The sequence below is a fragment of the Cynara cardunculus genome, unplaced genomic scaffold (assembly GCF_001531365.2).
Source record: "Cynara cardunculus var. scolymus isolate 2C unplaced genomic scaffold, CcrdV1 Un_Scaffold_1907, whole genome shotgun sequence".
NCBI lineage: Eukaryota > Viridiplantae > Streptophyta > Magnoliopsida > Asterales > Asteraceae > Cynara > Cynara cardunculus.
Window position 1 is genome coordinate 1 of NW_020200912.1, and position 23,236 is coordinate 23,236.

A 23,236-nucleotide genomic window follows, 5' to 3' on the forward strand; every position below is an offset into this window, starting at 1 on the left:
ATAGAAGTGTTTTCTTCTCTATGCAGAGTGCGCATCACTCTCTCTCCTCATTCTTACTTCAAGCTTCTTCCAGCTTAAAGTAATAGATATTTTCTTTTAGCAATCTCTTTTCTTGTAATTGCTAACCTTTGTGTGTAACTTAAGATTGTTTAGATAGGTTTCTTTTACCTTATCTTTCCGCAAACAATCTTGTAAAATCTGTATTGATCTTCTCTATCAATATATATTTTAAATTTAAAAACTGTGTTTGTATTCATCCCCCCCCCCTTCTACAAACTGTTTAGTATTCTTGTAGACCCTTTTGGGACGAACAAGTACCTAACCTTGTAGGGGATGTTTGTTTTCCAGATCCATTCCCAGTCTGCATTAATCTCCTAATCATTGTTCGATACCGACCATTCCGTAATAAGTTTGTAGTTTGATTTAACGGGATATACTCTGTTAGGGGACCAATGCCAAATGAGATTATTATGACTCGAGTCTAGGGGTGAACGCGGGTTGGGTTGGACGGTTTACAACAATTTTACAACCCAACCCAATTATGGCGGTTTGAAAAATCTCAACCCAACAAAACCTATTCAAAAGTATAACCCAACCCAACCCTTGCGGGTTGAGGCGGGTTAGTAGTTACATAATTTGACGAATGAAATAATTCATAAAACTTAAGTTTATAGACCATACTATAAAACATCTTATCTAAAAATGTTACAATAGGTTTATAGGACGTTTTTGGACGTTTCAACAAGTGTTTTAGAATGATCTTTAAATAAAATGTCGTATTAGTCGTTTTATAGAAACATTTTGAGAAGTGTCCCGTAAACTCATCTATTTATAGGACACCTATGCTCATATGACACTTTTTTAAGTCGTGTTGTATAAAATAACTAATACGACACTTTATTTTAAAAGTATCATAGAATTTGTTAAGACGTCCAAAACCATCCTATAAACATATTGGAACTCTTTTAGATAAGACATTTTTCTAATATAACTCTTTAAAACCGTCATAGATTGATGGATTCGTCCATCAAATATCTATCACTATCATTCATATTTTCCAACATATCAATTTGTTGTTGCTGCAAAAAAAAAAAAATAATTTTTTTTATTAATTAGGTTATTTGTCATCATTCTTTGATCGTGAATCTTTTTTGATAACCTATACCGCTATACGTTTAGTTAAAATGAAACAAAATATAATATCAATAAAAATTATATAAAATTTATACATTATTAATATATATATATATACATAATAAACATATATATATATATATATAATTTTATAAAAATTATATATTAGCGGCGGGTTGACGGGTTGGGTGGGTTGAGCCAATTTCAACCCTCCTACTTGGCGGTTGGGCGGTTTGGCGAGTTGACGGGTTGGGTTTAATTGGGTTGTTAACGGGTTGGGTTGGGTTGGGCGGGTTTCGCAGGTTGACGATTTTTTGTACACCCCTACCCGAGTCTGAGGGGGGTGGAAGGTTGAGAATACAATTTCGGTCCCACTGAGTGAAAGTTTGATCAATTAGAGTCGTATTCCAAGCTTGAGATTGAGGGTCGCATAAGTCTCGTACACTTAAGGTAGGACGAACGATGTCGATAGGGGTTTCAATATTGAAGTTGCCATCGTCCCTAAGCCATGGGTCTCGCCAAACGTTGATGGTCCTTCCATCTCCCACCTTCCAACGTAGCCTTTCTTGTAGTACAAGTTGGTATGTCAGATACTTCTCTAAATGAAACTTGGGGAGTGTCCCAAACAGGCCTCCATAAACACCCCACGAAGGTAATATTTAGCTTTTAAAATTATGTTGATTAGAGAAGATAGGTTTGACACAATTCTCAAACATTGTTTTCTAGCATAGCCACATTGAAAGTGGTGAAGTCTCGGAAGCCTAGGCCTCCTAGTTTTTGTGGAAGACACAACTTTTCCCAAGTGAGTCAATTTAACGATCAATGACCATCACATTTTCTGCCCCACCAAATAGATTTTACATTTTTTCAAGATCTTTGATAGTTGAAGCCGGAAAGAAAAAAAAACGTTCATGTAATACACCGGAATCGCTTGAGCCGCCGCTTTGATGAGTGTGGCCCTTCCCGCATTAGAGATGGGTCTTTTTCCCCAATTTTGTATCTTTTGCCAAAGTCTTTCTCTGATAAAAGCAGAAGATGCACTTTTCTGATCGACCCACTAGCAACGGTAGCCCCAAATATTGTCCCGTGTTGATGGGTTTGTCAATACTAAGAATACAAGAGAAACTGTGAACGAGATCGGTGGCTAAGTTTTTGCTTCCCATGAATCCAGATTTGGCATAATTGATCCCTTGACCCGAAGCCTTTTCATAAGTCATCAACATTTGCTTTAAGTGATGTATCTCGTCAATCGAACCCTGCAAAAAAAAAAGGCATCATCCATAAAAAAATGAGAATCGAAGGGGCACTTTTAGTAGCTTGACAGCTGTGAATTTTACTAGCCTTTTCTTCATGTTTTAAGTAAGATGAGAGACCTTCCACACATAAAATGAACAGGTACAGAGATAATGGGTTGCCCTGTTGAAGACCGCAATCAGGGATGATGGGACCGATCAGGTCCTTGTTGATTGCCCACAAAATACTTTACAGATTCAACGCTGAGCATAATCATGATGACTCATCGGATGGGGAAACCAAATGCTATAAGTATATGTCGGAGATACTCCCAGTCTAATCGATTGTATGTTTTACTAATATCGATTTTAAGAGCGACTTCTCCTTTTTTCTTACATATGTTATGGTGCATAGAATGGAGCATTCCAAAGGCAACGATGACGTTGTTGGTAATCAATCGGTTCCTGAGAAAGGTGGTTTGATTGTCGGAGATGATCACCAGGAGAAGCGATTTGATGCGGTTGGCAAGAACTTTTGTGATAATCTTCATAATGACATTGCAAAACGCGATGGGTCTATAGTCTTTGAGGTGTGATGGTGACTCAATTTCAAAGATGAGAGTAATGATAGTGTCATTTAGACCATTTGGAATAGTCCCATTTTCGAGCCACATCTTTCCCGCAAGGAAGATATCGTCCCCCAAGTAATTCCACAGTTTTTGGTAAAAATGGGGATTGAAGCCATCCGATCTTGGAGATTTTTCCGGGTGCATCTGGAAAAGCGCCACACGAAATTTGTCTTTAGTGAAGGGTGTGTCTATACGTGAGATGTCATTTTCGGAAATTCTCCCTTGGGCCAAGTTAGTTATCAACTTCGGGGTTCCCGAACCTACGAAAAAAAGTCTAGTGAAGTGCCTTGTGATAAGGTTATGAATTTCGTTAACATCCTCAATCCATCTTCCATTATCATCTTTGATCTTTATAATTTGGTGGGCTTTCTGATGTCCGTTCGCGTAGGCATGGAAGAATTTGGTATTTTGGTCGTCTTCCTTAAACTAAAACACCTTTGCACGTTGTCGCCGATGTTCTTCTTTTTTCAAGAGAGTGCAAAGGATTCGTTGTCACACTTCTTCATAGGCGACATTGGAAATAGGGTTGTGATAATTTCTAAGCATTTCCAACTTAGCGTATGCCTCCTTTACCTCTTTTTTAAAAGACTTTTAAATTCCTTCCCCATTTTCCAAGATTTTTCGCAAGGGTTAAGAGCTTGGATATGACGCCATTGTTCCCGAGCTTATTCCAACTGTTCTAAGAAACTTGAGTGAAAGTAGCTTCCTGCAGCCATTTATTCTCAAATCAAAATAAACGGTTATGTGAAAGGGAAGTGCGTACCTAGGTAAAAAGAGCTATAAGAGAGTGATCAAATATGGGACTGATCAGATTATCCACCCAGTGGTCTGGGAAGAGATTAATCCATTCTTGATTACTAGTCGCAAGATCAAGTCTTTCATAGACTTTGTTCGATTTTCCTTTGTGTCTTCACCACGTGAAAGGGAAGCCATGCATGGGAAGGTCGAGCAATCGACAATCGGACAGGGCCTCATGGAAGTCGTTAATACACCAATATGGGTGCTCGTTGAGCCGACGTTTTTCACTTTGGAGATCATTAAACTCTCCCATGACAACCCAAGGTCGAGTAGAGTGATTAGCAAGGGCTCGGAGGTGATTCCAAGAATCACGGTGTCAGGCACGTTCTGGGCAACCGTAAAAGCCGATGATCCTCCAAGGACCATAAATTATTTCATCAATATCCAAGTCAAGGTGGTTTTGAGATTAAGACAAAAGAGAACAACATATTTTATTATTCCAAAATATGCCAAGGTAGCCGCCATGGCCGTTAAAATATTAATCAAATTCCCAAATGACATTTTAATTTTTCTACACTAGTTTAGGGAACAAGCGTTTCAAAAAGGAAAAGAACATTAGGACGGGAGGACCCGGATAAGCTCCCGTAGAACCGGAACTGCCCGAGGGTTGGTGAGGCCTCGGTAGTTCCAACCTTTGGTTCAACCAAATTTGGATCTATGATCTCGAAAGTAATCAATCTTTGGTCATTCGATGCTTTAGTTTTGGAAAATTGGTATCCTTCAGCTTTCTGTTTTTTCCCGGTCGAATTCTTCAACCGGTCTCTGATGCTTATCCTTTTCCCTGTTTTGGGTGGTATGTGAATTTTCTAGTTTGCATAGGTTTGGAGTTGCATGAACAATCTCTTGATGATTGTATTTTGTGGGAGTGGTGAAAGGGTCCCCTATGTTATAACCGACGATACGGGGAAAGGGTGAGTAAGGAGTCTCCTTTTGTGGTTGAAAAAGTGGAGACATTTTCAGGAGGTATGGGGCTTTGAGAACCATGGTTTGTCTTATCCACTTTTTCTTTTTTATTGGTCATCTCTCTCAAGCTTGATGTCAACGGCTTGGGAGGAGTCACATTGCCACCTTCTACTACTTTTCCTTTATCCATTGATAGAGGATAGTCATGTACGAAAAGGGATGGAGTCAACTGATTTTTTTTTTCCAAAGGTAACAACAAGGAAAATATTACCTTTTTTTACTATTATCACTTTTACCAAAGTAAAAGATGATCTTTCTTTTGCTATGATCGGAAATGGGTTCACTGATGCACTTACCAGTTGGTTTTTTGGTGATTGGTAAGAAGGACTTTTATTGGATTTTACGAGCTATGTGTCATCTTTCTTTCCTTCTGCATTGTGGGGCAGTGTTTTTGAATCCTCCACTTTCATCTCTTTTTTTCCAATAATTGGTGTGAAGCATGTACCAACGTAATCACTATGAAGCCAAGGACCGTAGAGTTGAACAAGTTCTCCATTTAGTTCTTGTATAGCTACCGACTTGCTTGAGCACTCTTGCTTTTCGTGACCCCATATTCCACATTTGTAACAAATAATAGGAAGTCTGTCAAATTTGAATTGGAGACAATGTTTCTTACCTTCAAACGGGACGAAAACACCAGTGTTGGTCACTTGTCGATTTGGAGGCTTACCCGAGTTCTTGTGAAAGCTTTGATCATGTCGAGGTTGGAATCTCTCCATAGAAGAGTGGCATTGGGGTCTACTAACCGAACCGAACTTCTAAGGTTGTTCTCCGTGAATAGTTTGAGAGAGATGTTGCTAATGGTGAGTACGAGAGGTAAGGAGTTGAGGTTCGCCTCTTGCTAGTTCCCGGAGGCCGGCCAATATGAACCCACGAGAAAGCCCCCCGTAAAACACCATGGCATTCGAGTCATGACCCATTTAAGGTATGAATTCGATGCAAAAGAGAAGCCAAAGTATGTGCTGGAAGGATCGTTGCCAAATATCGAACTTTCCACGGGTCTCTAAACTTCTATATTCGTCTGAAGATTCTCTTCAGAAAGGAAGTGGTACACCCTTTCCATGCAAAAACTCGTGCCACCATGAAGGTTTTCGAGAAGTCATCAAGGCCAAGGACTTCGACATTTTCAGCGAGTGTGTCTTCGGTGACCTCAATAATATCTTCATTGGCTGCATCGTAGGATACTTGAAGCTTTGTGGTAAGGGATGTAAGGTCTTCGATGGAGTCTTTGGTGGGATTCATGTTGTTAAGTGGCTAAAAAGCAGGTAGCACGTGAGCAGCGTCTGAGGGACAGAGGTTGGAGTGAAGCCAGAGGGAAGTCGTCAGAGTAAACAAGGAGAGAAACTCCGATAGGACGTAAGCAATGCCTGAGGAAGTCGCCGGAGTAAACAAGGAGAGAAACTCCTACTCAAAGAGTGAGCGAGCCACAGATGGGTTGTTCTGACCATTTTGATTTCTTAACTTTTATTGTCATACAAAACATTGCACAAATTTTGAGCATTCAAAAGTTTATGAATGTTATTTTAGATTTTATTAAAACCAAACCAACCAGTATATTCCAGTTATATTTCGACATTTCCTTTGCCTCTTAATTTTTAAAAATGTTAAACCAGTAGACCTTATTTCAAGGTCTAAATGTTGAAAATGCAAAACCCGGAATGTTGCATATGAATTCAAAGTTCCGTTTATATATTAATCTTAACTGGTGGAAAAAAATCAACTGGTACAACACTTTTTTACTGCTATTGTGAAGAAACTCATTTGCTCAAAAATTCGATTCTTTTGACCGAAAGCCAAGAACCTCGATTATCTGGTTGGGTTGGTGAAGGAAGAGAAACTTAAACCTGTAATCCACTCAATCGAATAGGCTTGGGTCATGAGCATCATGTTTTTATATACATATACATCCCTATTGTAAACTTACTTTTTTAACTATTATACAACTGTTGTTTTATTTTCTTTTTTTAAGAGAACTATATAAGTAGTGTTTTTATGGAAAATTATTTTATATGAGTTGATTCCTATTTTATAAAAAAGTATTGACATGTTTAAAATTAAAAACATGTATTTAAATATTTACGGTAAATATCATTATGATTTATTGAGAAGCAATCTTTTAGCATACTCTCATCCTTTGACGCAATGTTAGCATCCGAGAAAGTCATTCAGAGGAATTCCTCTAATGATGAACCACAAACTGCAACTTCAAAATCATAGTACCAAACAAGAATAAAGTTCTCAACTTATATTCTATCGGGTAAGTAAAAAACCTCAACATTAGTCATTTTTTAACTATAAGTGTCTATGCCAGCTTGCTTGCATCATAATTAGTCTCAAGAGTCCTGGAAAAATTGGAACCAGTGACTAGGGTTGTAAAAGAGTCGAGATTTTAACTAGTTACTCGAGCTCGTTTATCTCTAGCACGAGCTTAATAATTATCGAGCTCGAGTCGAACTCAAAAACAAAATAAAGTTCGTTTAACTTAACGAGTCGAGCTCCATAACACCAATGTTCGTCGTGACTCGTACAAAAGCTCGATTAAATTTACGAATCGAGTCGAGCCGGGCCGAGCCATTCAGGCATATGCTTTTTTAGGCAAACATATGTATATGCTTACAAGTTATATAATCAAAATATAAAAATTACCGAGTTTAGTAAATAAACGAGTTAATCGATATCAAATTCAAGCCGATAAACAAGCATCAAGCTCGAATAACATGCTAATCGACTCTATCTCATTTACACCCCTACCTATGACTACGAAGAAGATCCTATAACAACATCAAGGAAACATGTTTTTCACAACCTTAACACTAAATATTTTTTCTCACGTTCTATATAGAAAATGTAAAATTGATCCACGTATATGTTTTCTTTAGTTAAAACCTATTTGTACTATGTATTCTTGCTTTTATTTATTCAAAATTTACACTCGACTATAATGTACAGATATACAACTAGTATTGGAATGGACACAAATGAAACATGATTGCCATTTAAGATCTCGCCTTCAAATCAAGATGCGTACCACAACATGGTACTGATACCTTATTAGTATAATTTATATTATAAGTTGGAATTTTTGTATTTTTAAATTGTGAATAAATGTAATTATCTTGAATCTTTAATAATACGTAGATAAAAAAAAAAAATACTTTTATCAAACATTTGCATAATTTTGGTTGACAAAGCATCAAACATAATGCAATTTCATCGTGAAATACTTAAAAATAGCTTTTAAATCAAAATCAATAAATATAAAATGTAATACAATAACATAAATTGTAGAGATATAAATTTAATAGAATCTGTTTTTAACCAGATCTCTCGCTAATCCCACGCAGATCAGCGAGGGATCAACGAGAGAATGGCCAAAAACTCATTCCCTCCCTGATCCCTCGCAGATCAGCGATAGATTTTTTCTCTCGTTGATTTTCGTCGTTGATATATTGTTTTCTAGTAGTAAAAATGCATCAATCGACATCTAGGTGAATTTTTTATCGATCGAGACTAATTATTCATATTTCTGATAAGATAATAAATTTAATGTTTTTAGTTATATTTATTATTATATTAATTTTGTTACATTTGTTGTAAATCTTTTAAATAACTTAAATTATTTTTAAAATTATAATAATGGTTATATTTTACTATAATAATTACTTATATATCATAATTATTATATTTATACTATATTATAAAACATTTGACAAAAACTCTCAAAAACCATTTTTATGCATAAAGTACTGTTTATTGATGCATATTATTTAAAATTCAAGATTACAAGTAAATTGAGCGTAAGTACAACTTATTAAAGCTTAATGTTTGAATTCGTGTAACTAACTGCAGATAAACATAATCAAATAGAAGATAAATATCTCATTTTAAATATAAAAAATCTAAAATATAATTAAGATAATTATTGAGTTCTAACAAAATACTTAATTATTATTTTTGTAAAAAAATTATATTATTAAACCAAAAATAAAAAAATGAATTAAAGAAGTACACAAAAAAGAGAAATTTTAAATAGTTAATTTGGTACCAATATCAATTTAAAAAAAATTATGATATATCTTTATATTTATATTTTATTAAAAAAAACGTTATTTTTTTTAAAACCGTATTATAACATTGACTTGGACAAAAAAAAATATATATATATATATATTATTGATTGGTTTGAGCTTGACTCCAAATATCAAAAGTACCAGGAGGTACAAGTTAAAAATCTCCTTGTGGCCACAGAGGTTCAAATGCGGTGACTCCGGGCTATCTGCTAAGTAAGTAGTCACTCTGAGATTAGTCGGCTCGCATAACAGGTTGGATATCCAGGTTAATAAAAAAATATTAAATCGAAATGTATCTCGCTGCATTGTACGAGTACTTTTCTAGTTTTAATAAAATATTATGAGTTATTAAATATAATGTTTTATGGTGGGTGTAATGAAGAAACGACAAAAAACAAAATCTAAAAATAACAAAACTGAAAAATACAAAAAAATTTGTAAAAAGACCTAAAGGCCCTTGAGTTAAATGTATTTAACAAAGGTTAATCAAAGGGACCAAATCTGAAAGAAAGTGGCAATCAAAATGACCAAAATTGTAATTAGTTTAAAAAAAAGTGACTAGACTTGGTATTGAGTGACAATTATATAGACCAAAAATGCAATTTACTCTTTATCATATTAAAAACACATAATCATAGATTAACCAAAATAAATTAAAAATGTGTTTTTCTTTTTTTATTACCAATTATACTATTATAATACCCTCGTTAATACCTCCAAAATAAGTTTATTATTGAATATTTTTTGGATTTAATAATATCATAAATATGTACAAATCTATATTATCTATACCCCTTCATAAAAGTGCACTTTATGATTATCGTGAATTTTCAAGAGGTACACATTTTTATGCTAAATGTACAAGTTTTACAATATTATACTTCTTTTTAAAGGATAAGTTTTCAATGTAGGGTTGTCAAGGAAATTCAAAAAATACAAGTTTTAATGTTTTCTGTTACTGAAACTATCCCCTCACGAACCTAAACCCCATGATTCCCACCCCAGGCTTTACCCTTGTCTCGTGAATCTCTCAATTCACTTTCCTAAATTAACAAATTCGAAATCCCATTTTGTGCCATCATTTCGACTGCTCCTTATGTGTAACAAATCCTCCTTAACAACCATTTTCATGGTCTAATAGCCATGGTTGTAGATCAGATTATGGGTTTCAGAAGCATTGTCTCCATTGGAAACAATGTCAGAAGAAAGGACTTCATTGTAAACCAGAAAACAACTTGTTGCAGCCTGATAATCTCTGGCCTCTCTTGCCACTCATATGAACTAAATAAAAATGATGAAGTTGAAGAGACGAAGACGAAAGATGGTGAGCCGGTGATTTTTGTTGCTAGGATACCGTGGGCATTGGAGGAACATTTGACATATTTTAACTTAAGTCTGATTTAGCAACGTAAAACCACCCTTTTACACGCTTCCGAAAATCCACCCAATCGACCAACCCTTACTCCGTCCTTAAAATCTCTGTTTATGTCCTGAATTTGTGCGATTTGCTAAAAACATATATGATCTCCATACCTTGCTATCCCTAGTATATTCCTTCTTAAAATTTCACATTCCATTCTTTGCCATTGCTTCTTGAAATTTTCCGTTATTGTGAAGTTAAAGAAAAGAACAATCTATTTCAACTAATGTCAAGGTGAGATTTCCTAAAACAAATGTTAAGGTTAGTTTTAACATTTTCATTATAGGCAGAGTTTTTTTTGTACATGTAGATATATATATATATATATATACATATATATATATATACATATATATATATGTTAACCATCCGTTTTCCCTTCTTTATCCCACCTAAGTTTATTGGTTTTTTGTTCTGTTTTATGAATCATGAATCGTGGTTTGTTCTATTTTATGAACTTTGAAATGTTTTTCCTATTGATTTTGTGTTTTTAGTTGGATTCATTTGTTCTTTTGATAATCATGAACTAGGGTTTTCCTAAAAATGTTAATGTCAATGATGATGACAGGTTGGTTAACTATGTTGCACAAAAATTGAAATAGAAGGTGTATTTAGGTTATCATACATGTATGATGGTTGTGTTTGGGAGTTAGGCGATGGCAATGATGTTATCGGGTCTATGGATTTTGATTCCAATTCAAGAAGACTGGCTACACTTTATTTTTCGGTCAAACCTTCTATTAGTGGCGATTTTCAATCGTGTAGAGGAAGTAATGTCGGAGGAGGTTCTTACTCCCCTCCAATCAACGAGGCTCAACTTATCTAATGGAGTCAACAACAATTTGTTCCTCAGAATCAACCTCCATATTCTAATTAATAACAATTTTTACCTATTTATCAGAGTCAACAACAGTCTGTCCCTTAGAATCAACCTCCATTTTCTGATCAACAACAGTTTCTACCTCAAGATGAGGTTTCGTATATGCCTAGTTTGTGTCCCAAGAGGAACCTACCTATGGTTATAACAACGACTGAATTTCCGACACCGATGAAACTTAAGAAGGTGTCGATGTTTTTAAATTAGGTACAAAAAGGTTGATGTTCCATATTATGAAGATGGTGAATAAGAAGAAGGAAAAGGAGCAGGAGGAGGAGGAGTAGATGAAAAAAAAAATGAAGAATACGTCATTCTAGTACATCTTTTTTGATGATCAATGATTTTTAAGGTATGCCTCTTATATTCCCAGCACCATAACCCACGATCATACACAATGAATTGCTCAACTACAATCGCACTACACACATCATCCCTTGAGAAATATTTACCACCAAAGGTGAAATGGTCCCCGAGATTGAAGTTTATTCAAGTATGTTTCGAGTTTAAACTCAATAGATCATCAAATGGTAGATACAAGGAAGTTTGTGTCCATGCAAATTGTGGTTGGATGATCAGGGCGAACTGAGTTGGAACTCAATTTGTGTCCATGCAAATTGTGGTTCAAAATGATGATCCTGAACCAATGTCTGTCACTGAATGTCAAAGTAGATAGGACTAGGTTAAATGGCATTAAGCGAAAGGTTTCCGGATCTATTATTCTCATACCTAAAGCCGTGAAACCCGTGGGACACAAATGGATTTTCATACGGAAAAGAAATGAGAAAAATGAAATTATGAGATATAAAGCTCGACTTGTAGCTCAAGGTTTTTCTCAGTGACCAAGAATTGATTATGAGAAAACATATTCTCCTATTATCGATGTAATTACTTTTAGATATTTAATCAGCCTAGCAGTCACACAAAATTTAGAGATGCGTCTTATAAATGTTGTTACAACATACTTTGTATAGGTCACTTGATAGTGATATCCATATGTAAATCCCCGAAGGATTTAAAATGTCTCAAGCATCAAGTACAAAACCCAAAGAAATGTATTCAATCAAGTTACAAAGATATTTATATGGGTTAAAGCAATCTAGACGCATATGGTATAAGCATTTAAGCGATTACCTGATAAGTAAAGGTTATACAAATAATCTTATTTGTCCATGTGTTTTTATTAAGAAAACAACATCTGGATATGTAATAATTAATAGCCATTTATGTTGATGCTTTAAATATCATTGGGACAAATAAAGAAATCCATCAAGTGATTGTGCTTTTGGAGGAAGACTTTGAAATGGAAGACATTAGAAAAACCAAATATTGTTCTTGGTTTTACATATTGAACATATGCATTATGGAATACTTATCAATCAGGTTATGTTGAAAAGGTCTTAAAACGTTTCAATATGGACAAAGCAAATCCTTTAAGCACTCCAATGGTTGTTAGATCACTCAATATTGACAACGATCTATTTCGTCCTTGTGAAGAAAACGAAGAGGTTCTTGGTCCAGAAGTACCATACCTCTGTGCAATTGGTGCTCTTATATATCTTACTATTGTATTAGACTTGACATTTCTTTTGTAGTGAAGTTGTTAGCAAAGCTTCAGTTCATCTCCCAAACACATATTCCAATACCTTCGAGGAACTATTGATTTAGATCTATTTTATTCTAACAATTCAAAAAAAAAAAGGTTTGATCGGTTATGCAGATGCAAGTTATTTGTCATATACTCATAAAGCTAGACCTCAAATTGGATATGTGTTCATGAACGGGGGTACTGCTATTTTCTTGCGCAACTCAGAAGCAAACTTTTGTTGCCACATATCCAAATCATGCTGAAGTTGTTGCACTCCATGAAGCTAGTAGAGAGTGTGTTTGGTTGAGGTCAATGACATGACTCATCTTGACTTCGTGCGAACTAGAGAAAGACAAAACTCCAACTTTAATTTATGAAGATAACACCGCATGTGTCACATAAATGAAAAAAAGGAGATATCAAAAGTGACAGGACAAAACACATACCTCCAAGGTTCTTCTCACACACTCAGGATCTTATAAAAGATAATCAGATTGTAAAGAAATATATTCAATCGAGTAACAGCGCATCAGATCTTTTCACAAAGGCAAATGCCTACTAGCTACTGCAACTTTCAGAAAACACATTTACAGTATCAATATGCGGCACGTGCATAACAAGTGATGATTCATGGATGTCAACATCAGGGGGAGTCAACTACCAGCTCCACTCTTTTTCCCTTAGCTAAAAAATTTTCCCATTAGATTTTCTTTAGCAGGGGAGTATTGTAATATTAAATAAAATGTATTATAAAGAAGTATGGGACTTATAATTTCAACTCTCATGTCCAATCCACAATCAAGTTGCTCAATAATTACCTATCTAAACCATATATATGGATAAAGATTATGTCGTATAAAAACCCCATTATGTAAAAGTAAAAATACACTTCGATATACTTTAATAAGTGTATTTGTTATCTTTACGTATTCTCTCTTTTCTCATCATAAATTGTTAATAATATTGTTAATCTAGTGACAATCTTTGCTAATTTATTACATAATCTAATTTTTATTTAAAAAAGAAATGGGTAATTTTTTGAAAAAGGAGTAGATTAGTGGTTTGAATTAGTGATTTAATTATACAAGTGTTTCAAATGCCCCCTCAGTTTCTTAGGCTTATTAAATTAGTCACAATTTTGCCTATATTTACATATTTTCCTCTTATAATCGAAAAATGAGTTTTAGTAACGCGCCTTTAGCAACGACATGTTTCAACAAGAAGCTATTGTGACGACATGTCGTCTCTATAAACCGTTTATGACGATAAATTCACTTTTAGTGATGTCAAAAGTCGTTGCTAAGACCCCTGCTTCTTGTGGTTAAGATATCTTCTCACATTCTCATAATGTCATTTTGAACCCTTCCCTATATATAGGTGGAGGTTCAAACAAGAACACCTCCATTTTGTAAAAACGCGAGAACACCCTTGTCACATATGATAATACACGTGGAAGAGCCTGGTGATATGCAAACGACTTGACCCGCGACCTAGGTTGCAACAAAACTTCATATGCATTTTTAATTTAGTATCACATATGATGAATTATATTATCACATGTGATAATACACGTGAGAGGACCTAGTGGTGTGCATGCCACTTGGACCGCAACGTAGGTAGCGCCAAAGGTCGTCCTCATCTTTGATTTAGTATCACATGTTTATCATATGTGATGGGAATATGGTATCACATGCAATTGACTACAATAAAAAGTATTTCTCGTTTTTTTTTCTTAAAATGAAGGTGTTTTCATTTGAACCCTTCCTTGTATGTATATAACACACATTTCTTTTGTGTCATAAAAATATGGGGCCGTCGGTGTCCCTACTTAGGAATCATCCGACCATGCCTCTCTCCATCTTCGTTAATCCCACCATGCTTCATGTAGTGGTTGTTGTTGTGTTTCCCTCTCCTTGACAGGCTTCAAGTGGTCATCTATGATGGAACCTTTTGTGTTGAAAAATTGAGTGGGGGAATGGTTGTTAAAAAACATATAACAGAGAGAGAGAGAGAGAGAGAGAGAAATGAACGCTGGGTTAGAAAGGTTGATAGTGGCGGATTGGATATACCTAGATCAGAACCTATTTACATACTCCAACATCTCTCAAATTTGCAATCAGTGGAGATGTAAATTTGTAGAAAAAAATATTTTACTTTCTATTGTTTACTGAAAAGGTATAGTGATACATTGAAACTCTTGATGTTATAAAGATTAATAACTCAACAACAGACAATAAAGGAGATGAGAATCATGCGCCCAAGCAGGGACCATCATAATATTGACCAAATCAAGAACATGGATATACGAATGGACATAACGACAACCCTTCTCCAACCCAACACCAATATTTACAATTTAGGTGTTTAGTTGGAAAAATTTCACCAATGGTTGTGTCGCCTCAACAACAATACCCATCGAGTAAGAACACTTCAAGTGTAGTTATGGTAGCTATACAACGGGAAGAGGCAGGGAGGAGCTCGACAAGGGTAAAGGGAGATGTACCTTTGAGAAGACATGGAGATAGAGGTGATATCCTAGGGAAGAAAAAGAGGGATGAGAGCGGGTTTATTTTTTTTAAATCCTCCACATATGTATATATATATATATATGTTAACGTAAAATGTCTAAAATACCTGTAATTTAATTAGAGTTAACCGAAAACTTAACAATTGTTAATAGAATTAACAACGAAAATTCCAAAAAAATCTAGAATACAGAAATTCTAAAATCCAATTTCAAGAAAAATCACAAACACTACATGCAGAAAACATAATTTACTCTTTAAAATTCATAATAAAATCTTGCATACTATATTACAATTGAGATTCACAACCTAAATAACACAAGTTGATAGCATCCAACGGTCGAAATGATAAATGCATAGTAACAGAAGGGCAGAACAGTCTTTTCAACACCTTGCCCCTTTCTTTGTTTACACTTTGTTTGTTTCCTGCCCCATCCCTGCCCCAAGAAGCCTTCTTTTAGTACAAACTTCAATACACATCGATTCCCATTACTACCCTTCCAAACTACTCACTCTCTCTCTCACACACTCCACCACCAATGAAACTTTCCACCTCCACCTTCCTCCTCCTCCTCCTCCTCCACCACGCCGCCGCCGCTACTGCACCGTCGCCGTCTGCCGCTGCCACCGCCGCCTCCCCAGCCCTATCTCCACCGTCTTCCTCCACATCCTCAACCCTTGACCCAAAGCAAGTAAGAGCCTTACAATCTCTCTACATTCCAACCACCCATGACCCTTGCACCCAACCCTCTTTCCATAACGCCACCGTCTGCGACACCGCCACTCCCTTCCGCCACCTCCGTTCCCTCCGTCTCACCAACTGCTCCGACGACCTCTCCCTTTCCACCACCGCACTCTCCTCCCTTTCTACACTCACCTCCCTCACCTTTCTCAACTGCCACGTCCCCATCGTCCATTTCCCCACCTCCCTCTCCACCAATCTCCGATCTTTCACTTCCATTAACTCCCTCCAACGCCTCACCGGAGTTTTCCTCAGCCGGTTCAGTAACCTTACTGAACTCGAAATCTCCGGAGACAACATCAAAGCCTCCGGCATCCACATTATAACCTCTAACATGAACTCTTTAAACACTGTAACCCTCTCCAACACTAATCTCTCTGGATTAATCCCAAAACATTGGAATCCAAAGCTCACCCACATGGATTTCTCCGACAACAAACTCAATGGGACCATACCCACATCATTAACACTGTTGGAAGGTCTTAAATTCTTGAATTTATCTTCAAATCAACTCAGTGGAGAAATACCCACTTCATTCGGTAACTTGATTTCTCTTCAAAATCTTTCTTTATCATCTAATTCGATATCCGGCCCGATTCCCGGATCTATATCCACCATTTCAAGATTAGTGCATTTGGATCTGGGTTCAAATCAGTTAAACGGTACAATCCCCAGATCCATCTCTGGTATGAAGGGGTTGAAGTACTTGAATCTCGAGAAGAACAATTTCCATGGAGTTATGCCATTTAATGCGTCGTTCATCAAGAGACTGGCTGTGTTCAAAATAGGTGGAAATGACAATATGTGTTACAATCACTCTACTATCTCGAAAAAAGTGAAGCTTGGGATTGCTCCTTGTGATAAACATGGCCGCCCCATTTTGCCACCTCCGGCCGCCGATGAGCCGTCGTCGTCGGTAGATGACATAAGCAGCGGTGACTATGACGATGGTGGTGATGATGGAAAGAAGAAAAATAGAGACAATGGCGATCATGGACCAAATAAGGTTGTTCTTGGTGTGGCAATCGGGCTATCGGCTGTGGTTTTCTTGATTATTTTCTTGGTTATGTTATCCAAATGTGGTGGGAGATGTTGTGGGTGTTGTTAGATTAGCGAAGCCATTAGATTTTGGGATGATATTTGTTTTATTCATTTGTGAAGAAATGGTCTTATACACCTCACTTTGGAAATGTAGCGAAAGATGGCTGCTTTTCAAACACAAAGAGATTGAAACATAGAAAAGAATTGGGGTCTCACTTGATAATGATCAAAGATCTCGAGTGGGATGTGATGKCATTGGCATTGGCATTGGCATGTGTCTATTTTTGTTTGTTTGTAACAAAGATTAAATCATCATTCTTTGAATTTGGAAAGAGTTGTGGGGGTGTGATTTGTATAATGCATTTATTTTGGTTCAAATTATGTAAAAGGTTCATTTGGAATCATACAATTTGTAATTGTGGAAGAAATGTATGCAATTGTATTATCATGTACTTGTATCGACGGTTGTTCGTACATGGTTATTATGTTGATGGTTGTAGCTTAATGGCTTAGTTAAGAGCTTATGTTGATGGTTGTAGCTTAATGGCTTGGTTAGGAGCTTATTCAATTAGCCAACTATTGAATGTTTAATAGGTTGTATAGCTTATATAAGGTAATTTGGTTGTGGCTTAACGATTTAGTTAAGAGATTATCCGATCATCCTGTTTAGGGGCGTTTATGGGTTGAGTTGATCGGGTTTGGGACATTTGAACAATCCAACTCAATGTTTGCGGTTTGGAAAAATCTTAACCCAACCCAAAACAAAGTGCAACCCAACTCAACCCGTACGAGTTGGTCGGGTTGATCTTTGGTATATTAAAATATTCTTGTAACCTTGAATATGTTATTTCTTTACTCATAATTTCTTTTCCATCATCAACCATTTGATACAACTTATTCATATTTCTTACGTATATCACATTCAGTTAATTTTCTCAATATACATATATATGTTCACAGTTACTGAATGAGTTATATAGAGATATGAATAAATTGAAAATATGTGTATATGAAAAACATATATGATAGTGTAATTGTCTGATGTATATACTAATAAAATTCAACAATCATATTAACTAAGAGCTCATCCAATCCGCATTATTCGACCCTTTTTTGTATGCAATGTGAGGATTTTCTCCTTATTTCAAGCATCTCATGATTGTTGCTTCATCCCTTTTTATATTTGTTTGCTTTTGTTCAAAGAACCAATCTGTCATGTGAAAAATTATTGGGATTCTACGTATTAAACTTTTAAGGCAATGCTTTACTCTCACTGCTTTATCTTTCGGTTTTGATTTATCCGAGTTAATTTTCTGTTACGGTAAATTAATGAAAACAAAGAGAAGACGTGTACAAACGAGATATGCAATAACATGAAGAAGGATCGAGAATTGAAACATAACATATAAGACTGCGTTGATCAAGGATACACGACGGATGTATTTTCGTACTCTTTTTTTTTTTTTTAAAGTTAAACCAATAACTTTTAACAAAGCATAATTCCTATTGTATTAGCAATTTGTACATATTTAATATTTTATAAAAGTTGTATTCTTGGAATTTGAGAATTTTTACAACTGAATTTACAATATTTTTATACAACTAAAGAAAAATACTGTATTTTTATATTCCTTAATGTAATAAAATACTATACCTTTTTGCTTGATGTTTTACTAGTTGTGTATCCCGTACAATGTGACGAGAGCCGTGAATTTTAACATTTTTGAAGTTTCATTGATTTTATTAGAGAAGATTTAACGATGATATAAGTTACATTTGGTCTTTACATATTAATACAATTTGAATAAATAAGAGTTATGGTTCCAATTACAGTCTATCGATAAAAAAAAATTATGACAATTTAAAATCCAATATATTTAAAATCCAACATATTTAAACGACTCCACAAATGTATTCGATTTACACCAAGAGCAAAGAATCAAGAGATTGAAAGCGAGACCGAGAGTTTTAGAGCAATTGAATGAGAGATGAATGAGAAAACTTTTAATAACTCATGGTGAATATCAGTTTGAATCTCACCTTGGGGGATGGAGAGAAAACATAAATGTATGAGAGGGTGAAGACATGAGTGAAAGGTGTCAAAAGTATTTTGAGAAAATGAAAAAAAAAAATAATAATGTGCATTGGTAACTTGTAATATATGTTATTTTAATTGTAGATTAAGAGATTTAAAATTGAATCATAAAATAGTAGTATTTAATGCATTATGAGTTGTTTTTAAGACTTTTAAGACTTTGTACATAAATGTATAATACTTTGTGCATTAAAAATTGTTTTTAATATTTTTGTTAAATCTGGTTTATAAGATAGTATAGATGATAGACATTAAATTGAGTTTTTGAAAATTGATTTATTTATTTTTATTTCTTTAAGTTACTGTTTTACAATAATGATATTGGATTATAAATGTAAAAAAAAGTGTTAGATTTGAAAAACTATACTAACTTAAACTTTTAAATGAAGAAAAAACATTTCATTATAAATTTGGGACATCAACATAGAAATATTGTCAAAAAAATAAAAGACTCTTTGTTCATGTTCGAATGCACGCGTTGTTTTATGCTCTTAAGTAATAGGGCTATTCAAGTTTATCAAAATAGCTATAAGTTCGTAAAAATCAACGTCTGTAATTGCAGATCCAGCTAAAAGATAAAAAAATTACACTTTCTACCCTTCTATGCAAAAAAATACATTTTTTACCCCGATCAGCAAAAAAATTTACATTTCTCACCCAGGTCGGCAAAAAATAATTACATTTCTCGCCCAGGTTCGCAATTTTTTTTACATTTTTCACCCAGATGTGCAGAAAAATAATTAAAATTGAGGACCTAAGGCTATTTTGATAAACCTTATAAATAAATGGTTAAGAGGTGAAACCAACCAATAAAAATAGTTATTTTAATTAATTTTTCTAAGTAATATTTCATCAACGTTGATTTTAATACTTATTTTTTAATATATTTTGCTAATTCAATATGATGGGCCTTATTTTGTCACAAAACACATTATTAAATGATATCGGCTTTAAAAAGAAAAAAAAGTTCAACATCAATTATTTCTTTGTACTTGATGAACATATTTTAACTGTTATGTATTTAAGCGATGTTTCAATCTTTTTAGGTCATTATAATAAAAAACGGGTTTATGGGCGCATGCAATATTTAAATGTTACTAGAAAAGTATTCACGCAATGCAGTGAGATACATCTTGATTTTAATGTTTCATTTTATTCTGTCTCCGTCGATGTTATGTTTTTTTGTGTGGTACCGAAGAAACGATAATGTTTTTTTAATAAAATATAAATTTAAAGGTATTATAAAATTTTGAAATCAAATTAAATATTTAAAAATTCTTTTTTTTAATTTTTGTAATTCTATTTTTTATTATAATTTAATTTAGATTTAATAATRAAGTCATTTATCTTTAGTTTAATAATATAATTATTTTATAAAGATAATATTTAGTATATTGAATTCAATGACTATCCTAAATATATTTTAGATTTTTTATATTTAAAAAGAGATATTTATCCAAAATTTGATTATGTTTATATGTTGTTAGTTACACAAATTCAAACATGGAGCTTTAATAAGTTGTACAATACGAACAATTTACTTGTAATCTATAATTTTAAGTAATATGCATTAATAAACAGTAATTTATACATAAAATTGGTTTTTAATAGTTTTTGTCAAATGCTTTATAATATAGTGCAGATTATAGTGTTTTATAAAGTTTAAGTTTATAAGACTAAATAATAAACTGTTATAATAACTTTATAAGACGCTTTTAGACATTATAACATGTTTTTAGGACCTTTTTGACATAAAATATCATATTAACAATTTTATAGAACGCTTTTGAGAAATGTCATATAAATTCATCTTTTTGTTAGGACACTTGTGTTAATAAGACAATTTGTTCAATTAATATTGATAAAAATATCCAATACAACACTTTATTTTAAGAACATCTACAATGGAGGTTTATGTTAACTAAAATCTTACCTCGTAAGTAAATAATAATGTTGATTTTTATCGGATAAGTGTTTGGTAAACTGCCCCTAAAACATGTATAATTAAACCATAAAGTTTTTAATGTCCTGTTTGACATCTCATATTTGAATACCCTTTGGCAAGACCTTGCTTATGACCATAGAGTGGATGAAAATAAGCTCATCTCAATGTGTACAAATTGCAAAGGATGCATGAAACATTCTTGCAAAATTCATGTACATCATCTTTAAATTCAAATGTTGAATATATATTCTGGTTATTATTTACAGCGAAAAGTTTAAAAAAACCCAATAACTTTTTCTATTTTAAAAGATTAAATTCTTAAAAAAATTAATAAATAAAGCATCGAACTTTAGAAATTGGTTATTTGTCTTCTTTTAACCCCATAAAAAACTAATTGTAACTAGCTAGAAAGATTTAAAATCGGAAAAAAAAAACTTAGATCAGATTTAGCATTCTCAAACCTTTTATCGTTCAAACGCCTCGCACTTAACGCATTCACTCCCTTCACCGCCTCATCATCATTTGTTCCTCTATCTTAAGAAAGACAACGCCTCTGAGTTATAATGCAAGTCGGATAAGGAGTAGAGAGGGGTATGAAGAGTAGCAGATTGCCTAACCCATCACCGTTGTTGGCCATTGCCATCGATCTCCCTTTTTTGATTGTTTTTTGTTTTTCGATTTTCTCTCTTTTTTGATCTATATGTTAAATTATTGTAAAAGAGGGGGAGTCCAAAGACAAGGAAAACATATCAAAAGGAGGGAGAGTCCAAAGACAAGGAAAACATATCAAAAAGAGGGAGATCGATGACAGGGGCCAACGGTGACGATGAGAGGTATGAAGAACGGATTACAATGGGGTGGTGAGGGAGAATGATCCATTGGGGTGCAAGTGTTTGAATGTTATAGGGTTTGCAAACAATATATATATATAAGGGTTTAATCAAATGAGAACTAATTAGTTTGTGGTAACCGTGAGATCCAATCTCAACAACAAATCAATAGATAAATTAGGAAATATATAATTTTGGTAATTTTGAATTAAAATTTTAATGCAAGGACATTTTTGGTATTTTAAAACTCTCCTCTCTTCTCTCTCCGACCACCGTACTCCGGTCACCGTCCTCCGGTGATACCACAATGGTATCACAATGCATCATATATGTGCTTGGGTATCACATTGAGGTCGTTTGTATGGTCGATCGGAGATGTAACACAGTGGTATCACAATGCATCTTATATATGCTTGGGTATCACACTGTATCTTTTGTTTAACAGAGTCAATATTTTTAGATACAACAGTGGTATCACCGGAGGACGGAGAGAAAAGAGAGGAGTGAGGAGAAAAAAATACTTAAAATGTCCTTGCATTAAAATTTTAATTCAAAATTACCAAAATTATAAATTTCCTAATTTATCTATTGATTTGTGGTTGTGATTGGATCTCACGGTTACCACAAACTACTCAATTCTTCCTTGAACGGACCCATATATATAAAGAGAGTTTGTTTCAAATACAACCTATCGCATTTGTACAACCAATGCAACCCAATAAATTGAGATATTTATGGAAATGATAAGAGTTCATTTATAATGATTTGATTATTTATGGAAGATGAATATGGTTCATTAATTATGATCAATACTTTATATTAGGAAACAATCAAAACTTCTAGGAAATCATACATATTAATCAAATGAAATGGACGGTTGAGATTGAGTTGTATTGGTTGCACAAATGTCAAGGATTGTATAATAACCAMCCTCTCTCTCTCTCTCTCTCTCTCTATATATATATATATATATATATTAGTTAATGACATTTTAGAGATTTTAAAAATATTCTCTTTGCTCTCTCCTTGCTCCTCTCTCTCTCGTGAACTTTATTCCGACGAATCATGTTCCGACGAACTTCATATTAACACAATATACATACTGTGATACCTAAAAATATCGTTAAAAAGATACATACAAACGATATTCACCGTGATACTCATATGTACATACAATATGCACACCGTGATACTTCTATAAAGCAACTAAAATAACAAAAATATACATTGTGATACACTTTAAAGCAACGAAAGTAACAAAATGCATGATGTGATATATTTTATAAAACGCCAAAAATACACTGTGATACACTTGAATCCACAAACATTTTTAAAAGACAATATATGTTA

The 23,236-nt window shown here is 34.1% G+C and overlaps 1 protein-coding gene across 1 annotated transcript; it reads left to right on the forward strand.

Moving 5' to 3' along the window:
- Positions 1–15,772: 15,772 nt before the first annotated feature.
- On the forward strand, positions 15,773–17,451 carry LOC112502778 (receptor-like protein 51). The gene has a single exon (XM_025106782.1). The coding sequence runs from the start codon at positions 15,773–15,775 to the stop codon at positions 17,081–17,083; it is 1,311 nt and encodes a 436-aa protein (XP_024962550.1). The 3' UTR covers positions 17,084–17,451.
- Positions 17,452–23,236: the final 5,785 nt, after the last annotated feature.